The sequence below is a fragment of the Scleropages formosus genome, chromosome 1 (genome assembly GCF_900964775.1).
Source record: "Scleropages formosus chromosome 1, fSclFor1.1, whole genome shotgun sequence".
Classification (NCBI taxonomy): Eukaryota; Metazoa; Chordata; class Actinopteri; order Osteoglossiformes; family Osteoglossidae; genus Scleropages; species Scleropages formosus.
Genome location: NC_041806.1, coordinates 3,008,079 through 3,028,288, shown reverse-complemented (window position 1 = coordinate 3,028,288; position 20,210 = coordinate 3,008,079). Strand labels below are relative to the sequence as shown.

Below are 20,210 nucleotides of genomic sequence, written 5' to 3'. Positions count from 1 at the left end.
ATCAGTTGTTCCCTTAAGCTTGACTGGTGTGGAATCCGCATTATATGGCAGATCATTAATTGAGTGCTTTATTTGTGAGATATGCTGCGCGTGGGGAATTTAACACGTTTTTTAGGGTAATTTTAGGCAATGATAGCAAGAAATTAATTCAAGAGTTTGTCATGTGTACAGTAAACAGTTCGTTGCACCATACAATGAAATTATTACTCTGTGAATCCTCTCAGCAGACTGTGACAAATTGTAAGCACATAAGGAAAGAAAAACAGAAGGCGTAAATCACAAATTTACAAAAATTACTATTAGTGCATAAATCCAAGAAATGAATGTTAACAGTGGGTCCACTGAACCCAGACTGGCAAACATTAACGCTCCAAAGTTTCTAGCACTGATTGTTGGGGGGAATTATAAAATGTCGGGAAGTTTAAATCTGAAACTGTCAAGTTCGGGAATTGGAGATTTGCGGGCTGAAGAGCCTGAAAAAACACCGAAATAACGTGGCTCTATACGCACGTATGTATATGTGAATGCATGGTAGCTTAGCCATTGCATCGTTCGCATTTCGTTCCTTTCAGCAACTGATTCCAGATGCCTCTCAAATCAGGGGAAAAAAATTAGGCAGTTCATGTTACATTGCAGCCTAACCCTAAACCACAGACGCATGGCAGCGATTGACTGGAGATATAACCGGAAGCCAGGCTGTGCAAACGGAACCGGAAATGACGCAGTGAGACAGCCGTCAACGGAGCGCCCCGAACAAGCTGTTTGGTGCCGAAGAGCAGAACGTGCCGTTAACGGTTTGTCATCCGCTCGCCAAGACTCTCTGTAACGCTTTATGATCATTGCCTCGCGTTGACGAATTATGTGAGGTTAACGTGAGGTTCCTCACATCCCTCGAGACAGGTAACTTCAAGCGAAGAGGCGGAGTCCCGCGGCTAGTTGAGTGGCACAAACAGCGAGCGACGAGCGGCTTCGCTGCGCCTTCCAGTCCTAACCAATCGGAGTGCTCACACTTACAGAAACTTCATGTAAATTGGAAAGAGCGTCTCTGCGGGCCAATGAAATTAGCACATTTGCCCTACGTGGGCGGAGCGGAGACGGAAAATGACAGCCACGCGAGCCAACCGGCTTTGGCGCTCATGTGCTTGGGCCTATCAGGACGGAGAGAGGGCGGGGCTCGCAGCGCTCGCGGTGTTCTGTTGAATTCTATTGCCAACCATTAAAATAATCGGGAGTGGAAGACTTCCAATACCTGAGTGAGGGAGCGGGAGGCACTGGGACGACCTGGGGCACGAAGGACCGGGACGGGCCTCATAACTACAATCATAATCATATTCAGTGCAGGGGCACTGCGTGGATGTACCCAGACTCGACGGGCAAGCAGGGTCGCCAAGTCAAGTGTGGACTAGCGCGGGAGCAGCTTCTCCTCTCCCGTCGTCGAGCACGTTTCTTCTTCATCTTCTTCTTCACTCAAAACAAAAACATCCATTGAACCCAAAGGAAAACACGGGACCGGAGCGTTGGATGTGGCTTCTGCCATGAGTCCCGCCGCGTGCTCCCACGTGAACGGCTTCAAGGTGGACAACTGGAAGCAGAACCTGCGGGTCATCTACCGCTGCTTCGTGTGGAGCGGCTCGGCCGAGACCAGGAAGCGCAAGGTAAAGCCGCTCGCTGCACGCGGCGCACGAGCCAGGCAGGCAGGGCATCCGCACGCGGCACTGCGTCACACACACACGACGACGGGTGAGGCGGAAACTGCGTGGGAATAACCATCATTCCCCCCCACCCAGACTGAGCATGCATGCGAGCGAATGTAAGAATAATCGTATTCGCTTATATGTACAATTCCGTTCACGTACGTAGACGGAGTGACACACACGTGCGCGCGCGCACCACGCTGCGTACGGCCAGTAAACAGAGCCGTAAGATGCGCAGCGGTGCGCTGGGGAGCGCGTGCGCGCACGCGCGCACACACACACAGACAACGGGAGAGCCCGGCTGCGCTGTGTGTGAATCGACCCACCACCGCCGGACATGGATGGAGAAACACTGCGATGCGGCCCCTGCTGCTGTGATCTCGAGTCACACACACACACACACACACACACACACACACACACAGGACCCGTTTCTACACCCTGATCATGGCGCTCTGGACCGCTTCCCTGCACTGCTGTGTTTCCAGTCCCGTGCCACTCACGATTCCTCTGTGTGTGTGTTAACACCCAGCCCTGTCATTTTAATATTTCTTCGAAGAAAAGTGAAACTTGCTCCTACTACTTTCAGTTTCACTGTTTACCATCTGTCAGAGAGGGACGGGGAGGAGTAGATACGGGGGACGACTCCGCAAACACGCCTCCGCCGCTTGGTGACCACGGCCCCGTCGCACCCCGTGCGGTAGGGAGGACGCTGTGCGCGGCAGGCGACCGCCCACGTGGCCTCCGGTCGTGAGATGACCGTTGTGACGTTCTTAGCCGTCAGGAATTTACGTGGTCCGCACGCCACGTCCACCTGGCTCGCACGCGAGCGCGTGCGTGGTCCTTCGAGTCAAACTGGAATCGACAGCACTTAACCCTCGTTTCCGTACGAAGAGGCGCCGTTGGACGGTCGACACTCAGCCGAGCGCGATGCTCTCCACCTCCTCTTGGTGCGAGACCTCTGCGGTGTGTACCTTGAAACACCAAGGCCTCCTTTCTCTTGGGGGTGCTGTGGGTGTCCCGGCGGAGATCCCCCTGAGGCGGGGTGCTCGCACGTCTCCTTTTCTGTGTTTATTATAAAGTGAAACCTGTCCCTCGTCTCCAAACCCGCATTGCGCTACCAACACCAGATCCACACCCGTCCCGTAACGGATCGGTGTCTCTCAGCTTTTTGGATGCTGTCCTTTTAGCTGTTGTTGTGTTGTGCAGTCCGTCAGGTGTCTGTCTGTCAGTCAGTCAGTCAGTCAGTCGCTAATTAGAGGGCGCACTCTAAACCCACCCATCCACGGTGGTTGTCTGTTTAAGGTTATTTCTATTTATTGCCCTTTGACATGTCACGTGGTCTCCTGACCCTAAGGTCAAGGGTTAAACTTGCCGAAGATCCATGGCTTCCGCACACGCGAACGACCGTAAACTGTGCGTCGCCAGCGGCTGATTCCAGCAGGCGTAGTTCAGTTCGGTTTTGGGTGAAGTTGCAGGTGAGGCTTTGTGGATCAACCCTGGTCGTGTTCTTGCGGTAGAAATTAGAAGAAAAGAAAGGTAACGGACTTGTTTTCCAGCTCTATTGGACGCCATCGTAGACAACACTAACCAGATGGGGCACGAGCGGTTGAGGGAAGGATCTCATCAGCAGCGCTCGCTGGTACCGCAGCTTCTCATTGACCCCCCTCCGCAGGCCCTGATATTCACCTTCGGCGGTAGGGTTGGAACCCAAACTCACTGTGGATCCTGGTCATCCTTGTGGGATTGGTCAGCAGCTCGGAGGCCAGGGTGATGACCATCAATAGAACGTGTCCCCCTCCGGGATTGGCTGCGGACATCGTGGCGCACTAGATTTGTCCGTCACCAGGGCGTATTCTCCCTTGGTACGCAGGAATTGGGGGCAGGAGTGGGATCAAATCCTGAAGAAGTTCCTTCCATTGAGCCAAAGTTCAGCTTTTTTTTGATAATTATGTATTTAGTCGAGAAGGTACAGTTCCTTCTAGGTACTCGGCATCTTGGGGAGTGTTCTGGTTTTCTTCCACCGTGGTTCCGACTACGTTCATTCCCCCCCTTTGGTTATCTCCGGCTATGTTGTGACCTTGGGCTGCTCCATCACACACACCGAGGGCAACGAGTTGGAATTGTAGGACTAGATCGTGTTTTGCTCTGCGAAGAGTCCGGCTCCCCCAGCACCGGGTTCCAGATTTAGGGAGGGTCGGGGGAAGGGAGGTAGGAGGTAGGAGGGAGGCCACGCACCACACCCACCAGTGCGTAGCCATGCGCCGTAGGCGAGAGTTAGAATGAGGTATTGATCGACGAGGAGGGAGGCTTAGTGAAAGGGGGCACAGCTGCTCCTCTCGCCACCCACCTCTCCAGATCCGCTGTGCACCTGAGCCCGGCTCCGTGTGAATGGACGATCTGTGTGTGTGCACGTGGGGGTGGCGTGGGGCTGCGCTGTCTGAGCCACGCGTCTGCCTGGTGTTGCATCACCTCACATACCGCAGTCTATGGAAGTGCAGTCACATGTTAAAGTTGTGTGTGTATGAGAGAGAGAGAGAGAGAGACAGGGAAAGGACCAAAAGTTGTTTGCCCCTCTCTGCATTGTGTCATTTTGTTTACCCTCCCATCCTCCCTCTTCACCTCGGTTTTACTTCCGCTCCGTCCCTCTCTCTGCTTTCTCTCCCATGTTGTGTAACGTCCTGGGGGCGGAGCTACTGGAAGGAGACCCTCTGACCAGTGTGCTCCCGTTGCCGTGGCGCAGGTGCGAGGAGAGGGCCGTGTGGCCCGGAGCCCGACAGGAAGTGCTTGTGGGGGGCTGCTGTGGGCGTCTAGCCAGGGACTGGGGACACTGGGACCCTTTGTCACCGCACACTGAGGGCCCCTCAGCACACAGACGGCCACCCTCCCTCCGCCCTGTGCTCCTGCCCCGCTCTGCGCTCTCTCTCTCTCTCTCTCTCTCTCTCTCTCTCTCTCTCTCTCTCTCTCTCTCTCTCTCTCTCTCTCTCTCTCTCTCTCACACACACACACAAACAGTGCTGATGGTGCCCAGACATCAAGAGCACTTCATATCTCTCGTATCGCTGTCTTTCTGATGGCTGGACCCTCTTTCTCCCTATAATTGTTTTTTTTTTTTTTTTCTCCTCTGTCTGTCAGTGCCTTTGCTCATCCCGGTCGACCCGCCCCCTCGTGTGTGTGGGGAAGTGTAGAGACACATTCACCCCAGTTACTATGACCTGTAGACCAGGCGAGCGAGTTAGGATGAGCCAGTTAAGGTTTGGGAACTGTGCTGTAATTGGGCTTCTGCTTCCACGTTACACACACACACACACACACACACACACACACTCTCACTGGTGCTGACTCCCAAAATCCTTTCCCTGCACCGTTCTGGAGCGCGAATGGGCGGAGCTTAGTCCTTGGGTCAGCATCACCGCAGAGCTGTAGCAAAATCCAGAATAGGAAGGTAAAATCAGTGGATCCCACTGTGTACCGCGTTCTGCGTGTGAACCACAATCGTAAAGAGGGCTTCCAGTGAGCCACACGAACCCTACGACAGCGTAAAACAGAATCTTTAGGTCAGCGCACTCAATAAAATTATCTTTTTTTTTTTTTTTTTTTTGTAGAATGTGATTTTTGTTACTTAATAAAATTGTCATTACATTTATTTTCAATAATTCATTGTTTGTTATAACGGCCAAGAATGTGACAGGAGCGTAAGTGTTGAAAGAAATAATTGTGTAGACAGTACGATTACTGACGGCGATGCGCGCGTCTCTATACGAGTAGTCTAAGCGCACAAGGTGCAAAAACGGTACTGTGTTGTTTGCCGCACTGCATTGACAGCATCCCGCTATAAGAAATCCATCGGCGGTCACGGTGAATGTCTATGCTTCTGCTCACCAAGACGTTCCGCTCCTCCTTCGCTTTCGGGAGGAAGTCATCTGGGGTTTCGGAAAGGAAGCCGAGACGGCGACCAAAAGAGGAAAACCGCAAACGCGGGACCTCGACAGGAAGTGCGAAACACCGCTGGGACACCGGAGAACCCGTAAACCCCGGTGCGCGTGGATTAACTCTGAGATTTGGTCATTCCTGATCAATACTTGAGAAGCGCAAAGACTCCGCCTGTTCCGGGGTAATAACAGCAGCAAGAGCAGCGTGTGGGGTCGCGTCCCAGCCCAGCAAGTCAGCCCATGTGAAATCTCATCGTGACTCATGCCTTATGTAACAGTCTTTTGTTTGGTTCCCCCGTGACGAGGCGCTGCTGGAGCGTGCTCGGTGCGACCGGGCCGACGGCGCTCGCAGGGGTCTCGACCCCTTGCTTCCGAGTCACGCCTCCCCTTCTCGGTAACTGTTTCGAGGAACCAGACCTTCTTACCTGCAACAGCTTCCAGTTGTGCTGCTGTTCCACAGCCGGGTGTGTGACTGAAGCCATTCAGTTGCGGTTAAGCAGCTACGTCAGGAGTATGACGCAGTTGCGGGGATCATCTTTTTTTTGGGGGGGGAGGTTTGAGTCCACAACCTCTTGGTGACAGATCTCATTTCCTTAAGCGGCGCTCCGCCTGCCTCCGGCGTCCTTCCGCACACCAGACGCTTCCGTTGCCTTCTCACTTCCCCCAAACGGCCAAGGAATGCGCATCAGGAGGCGCCGCATGTCGTCACCACGGATACGCGCACGCGTGTGGGACGAATGACCCCAGGGGAGGTCAGGGAGTACCTGAAGCTGGTAGGCGTCGTAGCGGCGGGCTGCCGGAGCGAGTGCTCGCTTCATCACAAGTGCTGTCCGGTGCTGCGTGAGGCGTGCTAGGTGTTTACGTGGTACTTCTTGTGCCCGCTGATAGGTGCGGGTGTCTGGAACCTCGTACCTCTTGAAGCGTCGAGCGCTGTCCGCGGCGGCGGCACTGTGTCTGCGGTCGCACCCGGTCAGGACGGCCCTTCGATGTAGCCGAGCTCCTCGGAGCTTTTAAAGACCAGTTTGTGGCCAGAAAGAGCCTCTTAATGGGCAGCGAAACGAGAGTGAGGGGCCGTTACTTTCGCTGATCTCGCACCATGGGTCAGCAGGACGCGCTCCCGCCGGCTCCGGTGTTGAAGCTTGTGGGATGACCGAGTTGCCGGTCGCGGGCTCTAATGGGCTCCACTGGGCTCCACTGGAAAGTGCCGGAACTGAGGTTTGAACTGAAGGCCCTCCAGTTCGGCTCCCGGTCCCCGGACCCCTGTCTCTCCTTCTCAGTAAAGCTTCTGTAAGGAAGGAGCAAACCGCCTGCCGGGAAAGGGGCTCGTTGCTTTATTCCTGTCCATCTTATTCCTCATCCTCTCCCCCTTCCCCCTCCTCTGTGGTCTCTGTCCTTCTTATTTAGCTACATTCCTGGGCTCTATATGATTGCTTCTTGTTTCTGGCTTGTAGTGTGTGTGTGTGTGTGTGTGTGTGTGTGTGTGTGTGTGTGTGTGTGTGTGTGTATAAAAAAATATGTACACAGGTGGTTCCTGACTCACAGTGGCCATCCCATCAGCCTTATTATGTTATTCTTTGACTCCCGACGTTTGCTGGTAACGTGTGACGCCGACCGCTCCATCTGCTGTGCAATAATAGCGACTGGCTGCGCTGCCGCACCACGGCCGTATTTCCCATTGACTCAGTCCGTGTGTCTGTCAGAAACTGGGTTTCGTTGACAAATATATTTCCTTCGTGGTTCCATTCAGGTTACTTTTTATTTTCAAATGACTAGCAAGCAAAAAAGGTGTGTGTTCTGGTGGCGGTAATAAAAAGCAAAAGAAAACAGGCTTGAAAATGGAAGTGGTAGAGCAAGACGATATAATACTTTAATGGTACTGCATGTTATTGTGTATTAGTAGTATTTCAGCGTAAATAATGTGTGGAATTTGTGAAAAAATGCAACAAAGCCCTGCCACACGGTGCAGCTTTCATGCATGTTAATTGTTTATTATTGTTCATATAGTACAGCCTTCAATTCACGATCAGGTTGTTGGAACAAGACCCCTTCGGAAGCTGTGGACCACCCATAAGTTCTAGTTTCTTAATTTTCATGGAGTGGAATTTGTATCTGGTGAGGGAAATGCCTTCTCGCAATTCTTGTGTGTGTGTGTGTGTGTGTGTGTGTGTGTGTGTGTGTGATTTCATGCTGGGACACACACCCGGCGGTCTGCGATCAGGGGAGTCAACTGCTGCGCTGTCTCTGTTCTCAGCCACTTGTACTCCGTTCAATGCTTGTATGTGCAGGGGTTCGATGAAAAGACAAGATGTGGGAAAGGGGGTGGGGTCACACACTTTGGGGCGGGGCTTAGGAACATCTCTCTCGTTCGTTTTCCATCTTCGCCGATGTCCTTTCTCTTTCACTGCAGGTGTATCCCCAGAGTAAAGTTCAACAGTATGAGCACGTACTTTGTTCATATATTTTCTCCATAGCTGCGGTAGTGATGTGAACAGGACAGTGTCCTTGGAGACAGGTGTTCTGCCCCTGCCTTCCCCAGCAGTACACCTACGCGTGTCCACAGTCGCCGAGAGCTTCCGCTGTGGACGCCCGCAGCGAGACGTGGGCTGAAACGCGAGTAGCGGCGTTGAGTGCGACGATGTCGCGTTTGCCTCCGACTGACTCCCCAGACCCGGCTCTCTGTCGCCTCCCTGCAGGCCAAGTCGTGCGTTTGCCACGTGTGCGGCGCCCACCTGAGCCGGCTCCACTCCTGCCTCTACTGCGTCTTCTTCGGTTGCTTCGCCAAGAAGCACATCCACGAGCACGCCAAGAGCAAGCGACACAACCTCGGTAAGGTGCCACTTGGCATTCTGGGAACCACGGGTGACCTCACGCTTACTCAAACACAGAGGTGTTGGGGTAAATCACGAACACGCAGGTTAACCCAAAGCCCGTGTGTTAGCGGAGCTGATGAGTCACCGCCGCAACGGTTGATTATTTATTTTTCCTCCCCCCAATGAACCGAGCTCCCTCCCCTTCTCATTTCCCAGCTGGATCATCCCTAGCGACCATCCTCTCCTCCGCCTGGGAATGTCAGACAACAGCAGCTCGCAGATCAAAGGTTGTAATTATCCCGAACGCTTAATCGGGCCCAGGTCGCAGGCGAGAGGCAGTAAGTAGGTAATTACTCGTTTTGGGAGCATAATAGTCCCCTCGATGGCGTCTGACAGCATAAACAAACATGCACGAAGAAGTGCCGTTTCTCTTCGTGTATTTACATTGGGCGTCTCACCCAGGGTGTACCCTGTTTCATACCCTGTTTCGTACCCTATGGCCCCAGGATAGGCTCCGGACCACCACAACCCAGAGCAAACCCATGCAAATACAGACAGAGCAAGCAAACTCCCCACAGACTTAAGCCAGGAGCTTTGCGGCACCCGTACTGTCCACTCTGCCACCTTGCTGCCAGGGAACATCAGCATAAGCCTAATAAAAAAGGGACTGGAAGAAGAAGAGCAAATGTGTTATTCAAAATTGCTTATGAATATGTGGGTCTTGCATCTGGATTTAAAGTTTCTCCACAACAGATTTGGCATTGCAGACTTCAGGAATGACCTGCACCCAGTATGTTAAAGCAGTCTCTCTTTTTTTTTTTTTTTTTTTTTTTTTTTTTTTTTTTTCTTCTCTCTCTGTTTTTTTTTTAAAACTGCCTGTGAGGTGAAGACAAAGGGAGACATGTGTTACAGAGCAGTCCAGACATGTGCAGAACTCAGACGTTGTCCCCAGGTCACAATTGGTTCGGGTCCAAGGAATCCGCCCAGTGCCCCGCTTCTCTCCTCTTCTGAGAGTTTGTTGTAAGACGGGGGGGCGGCAGGGAGGTTGGGAATCTGTATGCAAATTATCAGGGGCATTGTCATCACGAGTCGTGTAACGCTATTAATCGTCATTAGAGCGGCGGTGGCCACCAGGGTCCATGAATGCGAGGCGTTGAATTCCCCTGGTTTTGGCTTCATAAACTCATGCTGGTTCAGCAGCCCCCCCCCCCGAGGTTAATTTAACATTAATTTAACATTTAATTGGGTTATCATCTGGGCTTGAATGTCAGAGGATAAGTGGCACGAAGAGGCAGATGGATTCCAAGCCGAGGGGGAAAGGACGGGCTGTTAATTACATAATCTAGGGAAACCCGGTAGGATTCCTCCTCTTGCTCACTTCTTATTTTTCTAACTCTTTCGCTGCACTTCTCCTTGGCGGAGTGTCAATGATCCTGCTTCCCTCCGCTTCAGGGTTGCTATGGATTCCCTCCACACTTTTTAAAATTATTTATGTTTTTTTTTTTTTTCTCATTTTCATCTTGCCCCGCTCTCCGACTCGCAAAGCTTTCCTTGTCGGACAGCCCATCCGCACTTGCCGTTACTTCCAGCATCCCTTGTTGCCAAGTGGAACATTAGATGGGCGTGAATTTTGGGAAGTATTTTGGTACTTTATGAACAAAAAGTGGCGTGAATTAATTTTTTAAAAATTATACGAGCGTTTACATTTAACAGTGGATCCAGATATCACTGTCATACTTCCACCTGTCACTTTGTCTTCGAGGCAACGTGATGACTTGGAGTCATTCCCAGCATGCTTAGGGGTAAGACTTTACTCTGGATATCAGTCCGTCTCTGGACAGACAGACACATACACACACACAGTCATCCTAGTGCACACCCCCACACCACACATTGCTATGTAGGAGGTGGAGCAGTTGGACCCAGAGATGCTTTCAGCATTGAGACGACGTATCGGTCCTGCCTGTCTGTGGGCAGGTTGCCATGGGAACGGAAAGCCGACTCAGAACGAACAGCTCAGGGCGGAGACGGGCAGACGAGCGGTGTCATTCAGACCCGCCAAGTTGGGATGATCCGGCTGCGGAGTTCGTCGCGCCCCCCCCCCCCCCCCCCCCCCCCCCCCCGCGCCGCAGGGCGATAAGATGGCACATCACCGGAAACGACGATGGAAGCCAGAAAAGCAGCCTGATAAGCGATTGGGCGCCTGTCTCCGTATGTATCTCATTGACTCCAAGGCAGGATTTTAATTCTCATTTCTCTGTCTGCCTCTCCTGCAGCGATAGACTTGTTGTACGGCGGGATTTACTGTTTCGTGTGCCAAGACTACATATATGACAAAGACATGGAGCAGATTGCCAAAGAGGAACAAAGGAAAGCGTGGAAACTGCAAGGTACGTGCTGCCGAAATGTTGTAACACGGGCCGCTTTGGGGTCAAAGGGGAACTGCCGGGCCCGATTAGCCCCTCCTGCTCATGTTGTTGAGCAGTTTGTCCTTCCCCGCACTCGTAATCATGGTCAGCCCACCTGTTTGCTCCCGCAGGTATAGGGGAGCGTTACTCCACGTGGGAGCCGACCAAGCGGGAGCTTGAGCTGTTGCAGCACAATCCCAAGAGGAGGAGAATCACCACAAACTGCACTATCGGTGAGGGCGCCGCCCCCGTGTGCGGACTGGGGCACGTTAGATGTGTGCGTGGAGCCCACGCTGGCGTGACGTGTTAAACACGCAGGAGGCCTCATCGAGAGTTCTCATCGTAGCAGGTGCTGTCAGCAGGCAGCATCGTTCACAGCCCTCTCTCTCTCTCTCTCTCTCTCTCTCTCTCTCTCTCTCTGTCTGTCTGTCTGTCTGTTCTCTCTCCTGTTCTGCCTCTACTTCCTCCCCAGCCATCTGTCCATTTTCTTTCTCTCTCTTTCTTAGCTCCCCCTCCCTTTCCTCCAGTTATGTACATCACCTGTCGTCCCAGGGCACCGGCCTGCATCGGCCGTGCCCGTACCGTTTAGCCCCCTGCCCAGAAACTCTGTCGCCCAGAACCGGGTGCAAGCTGTGACACCAAGCAACACTGGGGCAGGTCCCCTAGGGGGTGGGACGGGGTGCTGTGAGGACGGGGCACATCGCGTAGTGACTTTGACAGGAAAGTAGGCTTGGGCTACACATTGAGGGACCTCCGGGTTTTGGCGCGATCCAGCTCTTAGTGGGATGGGATCAGTTTGCTGTCGTGACCTCTGACCTCTGACCCCGCCCCCAGGACTGCGAGGCCTGATCAACCTGGGCAACACGTGTTTCATGAACTGCATCGTCCAGGCGCTCACGCACACGCCGCTCCTGCGGGACTTCTTCCTGTCGGACCGGCACAAGTGCGAGATGAAGCCCAACTCCTGCCTTGTGTGTGAGATGTCGCAGCTCTTCCAGGAGGTGGGTGGGGTCAGGTCGGTGGGCGTGGCCGGTAGCAGAGGGGTGTGCCGTTTCAGTGACAGGACTTGACAACAATGAAAAGCGGTCCTGTTCAGTCATCGATGGCCTGCTGCTATGGCTGGTTCCTGCCATAGGGGCTGAGGAATCTCCTTTGCGCACACACTCACACACTCTCACCCTCTCTCTACCTTTCCCAGTTCTATTCTGGCCACCGCTCCCCCCACATTCCCTTCCGGCTGCTCCACTTGGTCTGGACGCACGCGCGACACCTGGCTGGCTATGAGCAGCAGGACGCCCACGAGTTCCTCATCGCCGCACTGGACGTCCTGCACCGGCACTGCAAGGGTGAGCGGTGCCGCAGGGGGGGCGGAGCTTGTGCGTGCGCCGAGAGGGTGTTCGCGGACGCAGGCAAAGTGTCCGTCTGTGCTTCGTCTTGCAGGAAGCGATGGAAGAGCTGCACCTTTTTAGCAAGTTAGATGCTGAAAAGGCTCATTGTGGGGTTCCCAGGTCCACCTGCACTGGGGTGGAAAGAGGGATTGGCACCCAGCTCTGTGTGTGTGTGTGTGTGTGTGTGTGTGTGTGTGTGTGTGTCATTACTACATGTCGATGAGCTGCATCCTCAACAAAGAGCAGCTGTGCTTTACATAATGCTGATGGGGCATGGAAGTGAGAGAGTCTCTTTCCCCTCACCTCCACCCCCCCATTACCACGGTACACGGCTTCCCCACAGTGGCTTGTCAGTGAGTCTGGTCTCAGTCATTCACACACACTCAATATCTATCTATCTATCTATCTGTTTCTCTCTCTGTCTCACCCCCACCTGCCCCACACTTGGACACCAAGGTGATGACAACGGGAAGAAGGCCAACAACCCAAACCACTGCAACTGCATCATCGACCAAATCTTCACAGGCGGCCTGCAGTCCGATGTCACGTGCCAAGTGTGCCAGTAAGGCCCTGTGCTCAAACCCATGTGTGTGGTGGGGGTGGGGGCATTCTGGCGGTCTGTGCTTGATGTGTCGGGGCTCCCTCACCTAGGATGAGAGACCCCCGCCGCATGTGTATTCTTGGGTGGTTACTGAAGTCAGTGAGCCAGTAGAAGGCAGTGTCGTTGAGTCCATCCCCAACAATGCGCGCCCACCCCCAGCCGTCTGGACAGGCTTCATACTCCTGCAGAGCGTCCTGAGATGAGCTGTCTGTCGGTGAATGGGACTGGCTGGAGGCCTTAGCCCTTTTTGCAAAGTTGTGCCCTGCAGCAGGGCTTTCTGTCTTTCGGCATTCTGTTCTCCTCGCTCCCCCTAGTGGACATATGCTGCACTACAGTGTGCTAAGTTGCCAGCTGGGGACACACTCACACACCCTTCATTCACACTGACTCAGGAAAGTGTCCGTTTCTTTCTCTCTGTGCAGTGGCGTTTCCACGACGATAGACCCCTTCTGGGACATTAGCCTGGACCTGCCTGGCTCCTCCACACCCTTTTGGCCCCTGAGTCCTGGCAGCGATGGCAGCGTGGTCAACGGGGAGAGCCAGATGTCCGGGGCTACAACGCTCACAGATTGCCTACGGAGGTACTGCCTCTTCCTGTCTATGTTCCTTTCGTGCACGATGCTGATGTAAATGTATGAATAAATGAAATTATGTTAATCCCAGAGGGAAGTTCTTGGTTGCACCAACATACAACATCTATAGACACATCAACTAAATGCGTAGTCTCTCACTCACACACACGCGTGCGCTCCCCTCCCGGTACTCTTGTCACCCCACGTTTGCGCATCCACCCCCTACAGGTTCACCAGACCTGAGCATCTAGGAAGCAGCGCCAAAATCAAGTGCAGTGGTTGCCATAGTTACCAGGAGTCCACCAAACAGCTGACGATGAAGAAGCTGCCCATTGTGGCTTGTTTCCACCTCAAAGTGAGTCTTGCCGCACGAGAGGCTCTGACCCGAAGCACACGTTCCATCACATCGTGCTTGCCTTTCGTTTTTTGGCTTTCGATCAGCAGCTCCCACTACTCATGTTTTTACACTCTATTTACACCATTTCTCCAGATGGGTTTTTGTTTTGCTGACATTATGAAGCTTACTGCGGTACAACAGGAGGAGTCCTTTTCTCTCAAACATTTTGAGCTTGACCAACCAAAAGTTTTGGTCTTATTTCTTATGAACGTTGTAACGCCATTCCCAGCATACTGATTATCTGTGTGTTGTGGGGTCTGTGGTTGTTGAGGGTGTGTAGGCCCCGCCGGCTGTCCTTCCACTCCACTTGAGGGGTGCTTTGTGGTCTTCTCAATGCTAACAAGCTGTGTGCTACATATCGGTGACATTTCTTTGCCCTGCTCTATCTCAGCGGTTTGAGCACTCGGCGAAGCTGCGAAGGAAGATCACCACTTACGTGTCCTTCCCACTGGAGCTGGACATGACACCCTTCATGGCATCCAGGTGAGACCCACCAGTGGGAGCTGGGCTCACTGGTCCCACTCACAAGAGGCCCATCAATGCTTAGTTTTGCTCCCCATAAGGTGGAATGAGCTCCCTCTGTCCCTCAGTGCTACTGAATCCCTCCAAGTATTGAAAAAGGGTCTCGGAGCCATCTCTACGAGACCCAATTCCCTTCTGATCTCCTGACACCTACATAAATGAGTCCACCATCTGCTGTGAATATCTATCTGTTATTTGAATCTAATTTCCATAGACATGGTAGAGTGAGCTTCCTCTTTCCCTCAGAGCTGCTGAATCCCTCCCAACAACATCATCTGCTGTGACTATCTATGTATTTCTTATTTGAATGCTGCTTCTATAGGAGCCACTTGGAGGACATGAACCACCAGCATGGTGGTGTCAGACACACAGGCTGTCCAATAATAATAATCCGGTGTTGTACGTCACTTTGGAGAAAAGTCCCTGACTCATGAGTAAATGTAATGCCACCCAGCCGTCTTGCTCAGAGCCTGGTTTAGGAGGTACCTTCGGTGTCTGAGACGGGTGAACGTGTAGGGGTGATGCTCACGTGCTGCCCTCCTCTCCTGATGTGTGGTGACTGAGCAGCTCCATCACTCCTCCTTTCCTCTTGGCTCGTCCGTCTCTTCGCGGCACTTTTATCTTTGTAAGGTTTGGCTGCGAGGCATCGACCAACCGCTGTGCCTGTATCGATATGCTTGTGCAGCGCTGTCGATAAGCTGGAAAAAAGGACACGGTGCGTTGAATCCCATGCTGGAGGGGCCCGCAGTGCCAGCTGGCTGCTTCTTCAGTGTCCTTCCAGAGTGTTTGTCCTCGGCAGCGGAGTTGGCGTAATGTGCCGGTGCCTACGTGCTTCAGTGCCTGGTACTCAAGTCAAAACCGCGTTTCCTGGAAAGGAAGGCTCAGCGCAGGCCGTCATGGTCCGCTGCATCTTGTTCAGTGGAGACTCGGTGTTTGGAGCGAAGACTCTCTGTACATCAGTGGATCTGTTCCAGATAACATGGTGTTGCTCATTCTAAGACACCACAGTTGACCGGATGTCTTAATTTTTTTAGTGTATTCATTGAACTGATGCTTCTCTCCAAAGCGACTTACAACATTAAGCTACTATCTCTAACTAGTTGATACAGCTGGAGTGACATCAGGTAAGTTCTTTGATCAAGGGAACAATGGCAGGAGGTGATATTCGAACCTGCAACCTTTGGAAATGAAGGTGGCAGCTCTAAATGCTAGACTACCTGCTGCTACCCCGTGCGTGTGTGTGTGTGTGATTATAATTGTACATACTGCGAACAGTCATTTGCACGTATCGTGAATGCAGAGAGCATCATCGTTTGGACCCTTCACCCGAATCAGTGTTGTTTGTTACGAGATGCTGCGGATGCTCACTCAATTTGTACCGTTAACTGGCAGTAAATTAAAATGATCAAAGTTACAGAACGTCCAACAATTTCATAAGAAACTGGCAAGTTCGCCATTCGTAAGTGTGTTTAATTCATGGTGTATGAATAACCAAAACAAAACAGAGCACTAACGGAGAGATCTGTATGTAGCGTAATTCTCATTGAAATGTAGTGAAAATGACAAATGCATTCTCTCCAAGTCCTCCTCATGTGGCGAAAATGGTCCATCTGCACGGCTGTTCTATTTTTTAGTTCCCTCAGGTGGCAAGGTGTCTGTCCTGCTCTTTTTGATGGGCTGCTGTAGTTGCGCAGGTGTGTGTCAAGGGCCTGCTTCACGAGCCCACTAACTGCTGCTTTCCTGTGCCCTCTGCAGTAAAGAGAGCAGGATGAACGGACAGTACCAGCAGTCGATGGACACGCTCAACAACGACAATAAGTGAGTCGTCCACCTGCACACCAGACACTGACTAGAAACCTAAGTATTTCTCTCTTAAATTAAAAGTTTGAGCGTAACGCCCTGCACGCTGCTTCATTTATCGTCTCTTTTAGTGCAGAGCCGTGCTTTTTACACCGATGCTGTACTTGTCCACTGATTTTTCCCGCTATCAAAACGTAACTGGGGCCAAGAGTCTCCTTTATTATATATATATATATATATATATATATATATACACACACACACACACACACACACGTACACACGCTATATAATATTTTTTGTAATTCCAAGGTTAATTTTACTAAGTTGCAATTAGTAAAACCTTAATTATACAGATAATCCAGGATTTATTTGCAGGTTAGTTTCTATAACGGTGTCGGGTACAGCTATAATAAATAAGATTTGTAAGATTTTTTTTTTTTTTTTTTTGGTGCACATAATTTCATTAGCTTTTAACTACACTAAAATGAAAAGTAATTTGAAACGAGTGAAAAAGAAATGTAATCTCTACAAACTCTTATTTAGTTTGACGGATGACTGATTTATAAAGACGCGCGTCCGTCCTCACGTCATTACTGATCACTCGCACTCGGGAACGCCACACATGGGCTGGAAACACAATTTCCCACAATCCTCTTCTGCTTTAATATGCTCTACTGCCATCTATTGGCTGGGAGGGTAAACACAGGTCGCATTCCCTCCAGTCCAGAAAGATGCTTTGGGAAATGGGTACCAGGAGGTAGAAAATGTTAGTGTGAGTTTTCAAAAGTGAACTGGTGATGTAAGGACCCCACTGTCTATGTAGCTGGGTATCTACAGAAGCAGCATAGGTTAAATATTCCCCTGGAGGTTCTAACAAGGGCTCGTACTCCGAGAATGTGGTAACCACAGTCGCCATTGGCGTGCGGTTTGTAGCGTGAGTGAACAAAGGCGTTACATCTGTGCCCATCCCAGGTACTCGCTGTTCGCTGTGGTGAACCACCAGGGCACCCTAGAGAGTGGCCACTACACCACCTTCATCCGCCAGCACAAGGACCAGTGGTTCAAGTGTGACGACGCCATCATTACCAAGGCCAGCATCAAGGATGTGCTGGACAGCGAGGGGTAGGAGGGCGGGGCAAGCGCACAAACAGGTTGTGTGGTTGATCCCCTATTAGATTCGCACCCGCAGGGTCCCGGTCACTTGCTACGCTTCTCTCCACAGGTACCTGCTCTTCTACCACAAGCAGTTCCTGGAGTACGAGTAGCATCCCGGTAACGGAAGAAGCCTTTGACTGAAGGAGAGACACAAATGCAGAGCTAACGTGGAGGAGACAAGAGGAGCAAAAGGATGCAGGAATCCACCCGAAACTCACACGAAAGACTGAGGAGATGGGTGGTGGGGCAGGGAGCCGCGGGAGCAACAGGAAGTCACGCACGTGGCATGGGACCAGGAGGCTGCAGGATGGAGGAGGCACCTCGACCGCACGAGTGTGTGGAGAGCCACCCGCTAGGAGGGGGCGCCTCCTGAAGGCTGATACGGTGGGGGGAGGGGGGTGCCGGCACTCGCTCAAAAGCAGGCACGGAGGACAGTGAGGTGGGCCGTCCAGTGAGGAAACGGTGCGTTTGTCACTCCCGCCTTATCCTCTTGTCCGGATGAGCAGGCGTGCGGCCGAAACGCACCTTGGGTCGTTTCCGTGGCGACGTATTAGTAAACGCCACCGCCTGCCGTCGCTGTCACCCATCGTTCTCCCTATACCTGTGGGAAATCAAGCGCCAGAAGAGTCGCAGCGGAATGATAACTTTCTTAGTTTCTTTGTTCAGCGCATCTGGATTTGAGTACAAAAACGACACCGGGACTGTGTTATGAACTTCATTAATATTGTTTTTGAATTTAGAGTTGAAAGATCGTACGGATCTGCTGTACGTCTGTTTTGGAAAGGAAATAGGCGCCATGGAACGCAGTCTGGGGGACGTCCTGTGCGTCCAGGTTGGCGGTGGGGGGGGGGGGGGGGGGGGGGACAGGACCGGCAGCTGTCCCCGCTGTCGTGTGTGTATGTCCATAATATATATATTTTTTTTTTTTTTTTTTTTTTTTTTTTTTTTTTTTTTTTTTTGGCACTCCTTGAAAAATTGCTGTTTACGATATGACCGCCCCTCCCTCATCACCACCACCACTCCGCGGTCCCACGTCTTGTCACGCGCCTTTACGACTCCTTCCACAGGGCACACGGAAGAAGCACTTAGTGTTTATTTGTTCGTTTTGTTTTGTCCGTTGGGGTATAACGTGGAATTGAGCGGCGCTGTTTGCCGTTACCCCCTTTTCTCGTCCTCGCAGTGCTCGCAGTGCTTTGTTGGGGGAAGGAGTGAAACGATGGCGTGCTTAGCGGGGGCTGGGCTGCAGTGCAACGCTGGTGGGAAAGGGTACAGCACAGGTGAAATCCCATTGAATGTGAACCACTGACCCTCAGATGACACTTTTTTCTTTTTTAAATGAAATAAAATGAATTCCTCAAGTGCTCACCCACCTCTAGGGTGCCACTTCAGGAACCCCTTGTCTCGTCCAATGTGCCGCACATATTTATTCTTCTTATATTTTAGCCCGGGACTGAATGGGGAAGGAATCGGTGTGCCGTGGACGCCTCCTACAGGCCATCCGGGGGGCCGGTGTGGAATCGGCGCCATCTCTCGCCATCATTTCAAAACATTAGCGAAGAACAAAAAAAAAAAAAAAGAAAAAACTTGAATGAAGCCTGGCTCCCTGTCCTTCCTCCGCTGAGTCCCCTTCCCATCATGCACCGTGTGTGTCTGGTCTGTCCGTCCGCTGCGCTGCCGAGTCATTGTGATGGGGGGTGAGGGGAAGAGGGGGTGGGGGTTTAGGGTACAGTGAGGCGCGTTGTGTAAAGACCACGGCCGCTGTTGCGAACAAGCAATCGGTGTCGCCTCTCGCTACACGCGGAGCGATGGTTATACACCAGTGTACGTGCTCCCTGCCCCTGTGTGACCAGCAGAGTAACAATAAAAGTTATTCATGGAGCATTTAATTGTGTGTGTGAGTGTGTGAGAGAGAGATGGCCTTGAGAGAGAAGAAAACCAGCAAGGGGCTTCTGTTTAATACAGGAATTGGGAAACTTAAGTGGAAACTAAATGCAGTTGTAAAAACTTCCACCCTTGACACACACTCCAGTTCTGTGTTTGTGTTTGTGTGTGTGTGTGTGTGTGTGTGTGTGAGCCTGTCCAGATTTTTTTTTTTTTTTTCCCCCCATTTTGTTGTAACTTTTCTGTTTCCAGCTAAAACTTGCACTCTTCTCGCACACGCAGACACACACACACGTACACACACACGTGCGTAGATCCCGTACGAGCACAAGTAATGAGGTACGAGAGCCGTCGACGGTAAAAGTGACTGCAGCGTGTTTATTAAAGTGACGACTGTGGCGGAAACTCGGAGGGAGTCGGTACGATCTCGGGGTTAGTATTGAATCGGCGCCGGGAGGCGATCGGGTCACGCTGACGGCAGGGGGTGGCGGCGAGAGCTTCCTTCGCCGCCGGGGACCGTCCGCCAACGGAGGCGCACGGGCGCGAGTGGCCGCTTGGGTCGTCCCGCCGACGCCCGGCCCGCTCCGGTCAGGTGCTGCACTGCGAGGGGGAGCAGATGATCCGCAGCGCCCCGTCTTTTCCCACGGAGGGGCGGAAGGGTCCGTCGACAGCCGCCTGCTGGTACACGGTGGGGCTCGACGGGGGCGACCGGTGCGGCTGCTTGTCCCCCCCCCGCCCCGGCACCCGCAACTCGGGGAAGCAGTGGATGCAGGTTTCCAGAGGCTGGGGCGCCTCCTCCTCCTCGGCCTGATGGAGCCCCACGAGTCGGTCTGTCAACACACACGGAGTCGCATCAGCGGAACGTTTCTCCTCCTTCCATTTAACAATCGCATACAATTAGCAAGTGTCCACACGGGGCAGCTCGAGGAGTAGCAATAGGATGTGGGTTCCGAATGCGGAGACCAACGTCCGTGCCGACAGACCTTGGGAGGAGCCTCGGTCGCCGCGTCCGTCGGGGTCCCCCCCGCAGCGATCGGCCGCTTTCCT

At 52.5% G+C, this 20,210-nt stretch overlaps 2 protein-coding genes across 2 annotated transcripts in view; one reads left to right on the top strand and one right to left on the bottom strand.

Moving 5' to 3' along the window:
• Nucleotides 1-20,210, bottom strand: part of LOC108930258 (zinc finger protein 420-like) — a 1,123,701-nt gene that overhangs the window by 325,983 nt on the left and 777,508 nt on the right. The window lies entirely within an intron of this gene.
• usp22 (ubiquitin specific peptidase 22) lies at nucleotides 721-18,224 on the top strand. Its single transcript, XM_018745273.2, has 14 exons — nucleotides 721-794; nucleotides 901-1,655; nucleotides 8,320-8,452; nucleotides 10,713-10,826; nucleotides 10,976-11,077; nucleotides 11,679-11,845; nucleotides 12,043-12,190; nucleotides 12,689-12,794; nucleotides 13,256-13,414; nucleotides 13,634-13,760; nucleotides 14,194-14,285; nucleotides 16,080-16,142; nucleotides 17,100-17,249; nucleotides 17,350-18,224. The coding sequence occupies exons 2-14, from the start codon at nucleotides 1,536-1,538 to the stop codon at nucleotides 17,390-17,392; spliced, it is 1,524 nt and encodes a 507-aa protein (XP_018600789.1). The 5' UTR covers nucleotides 721-794; nucleotides 901-1,535; the 3' UTR covers nucleotides 17,393-18,224.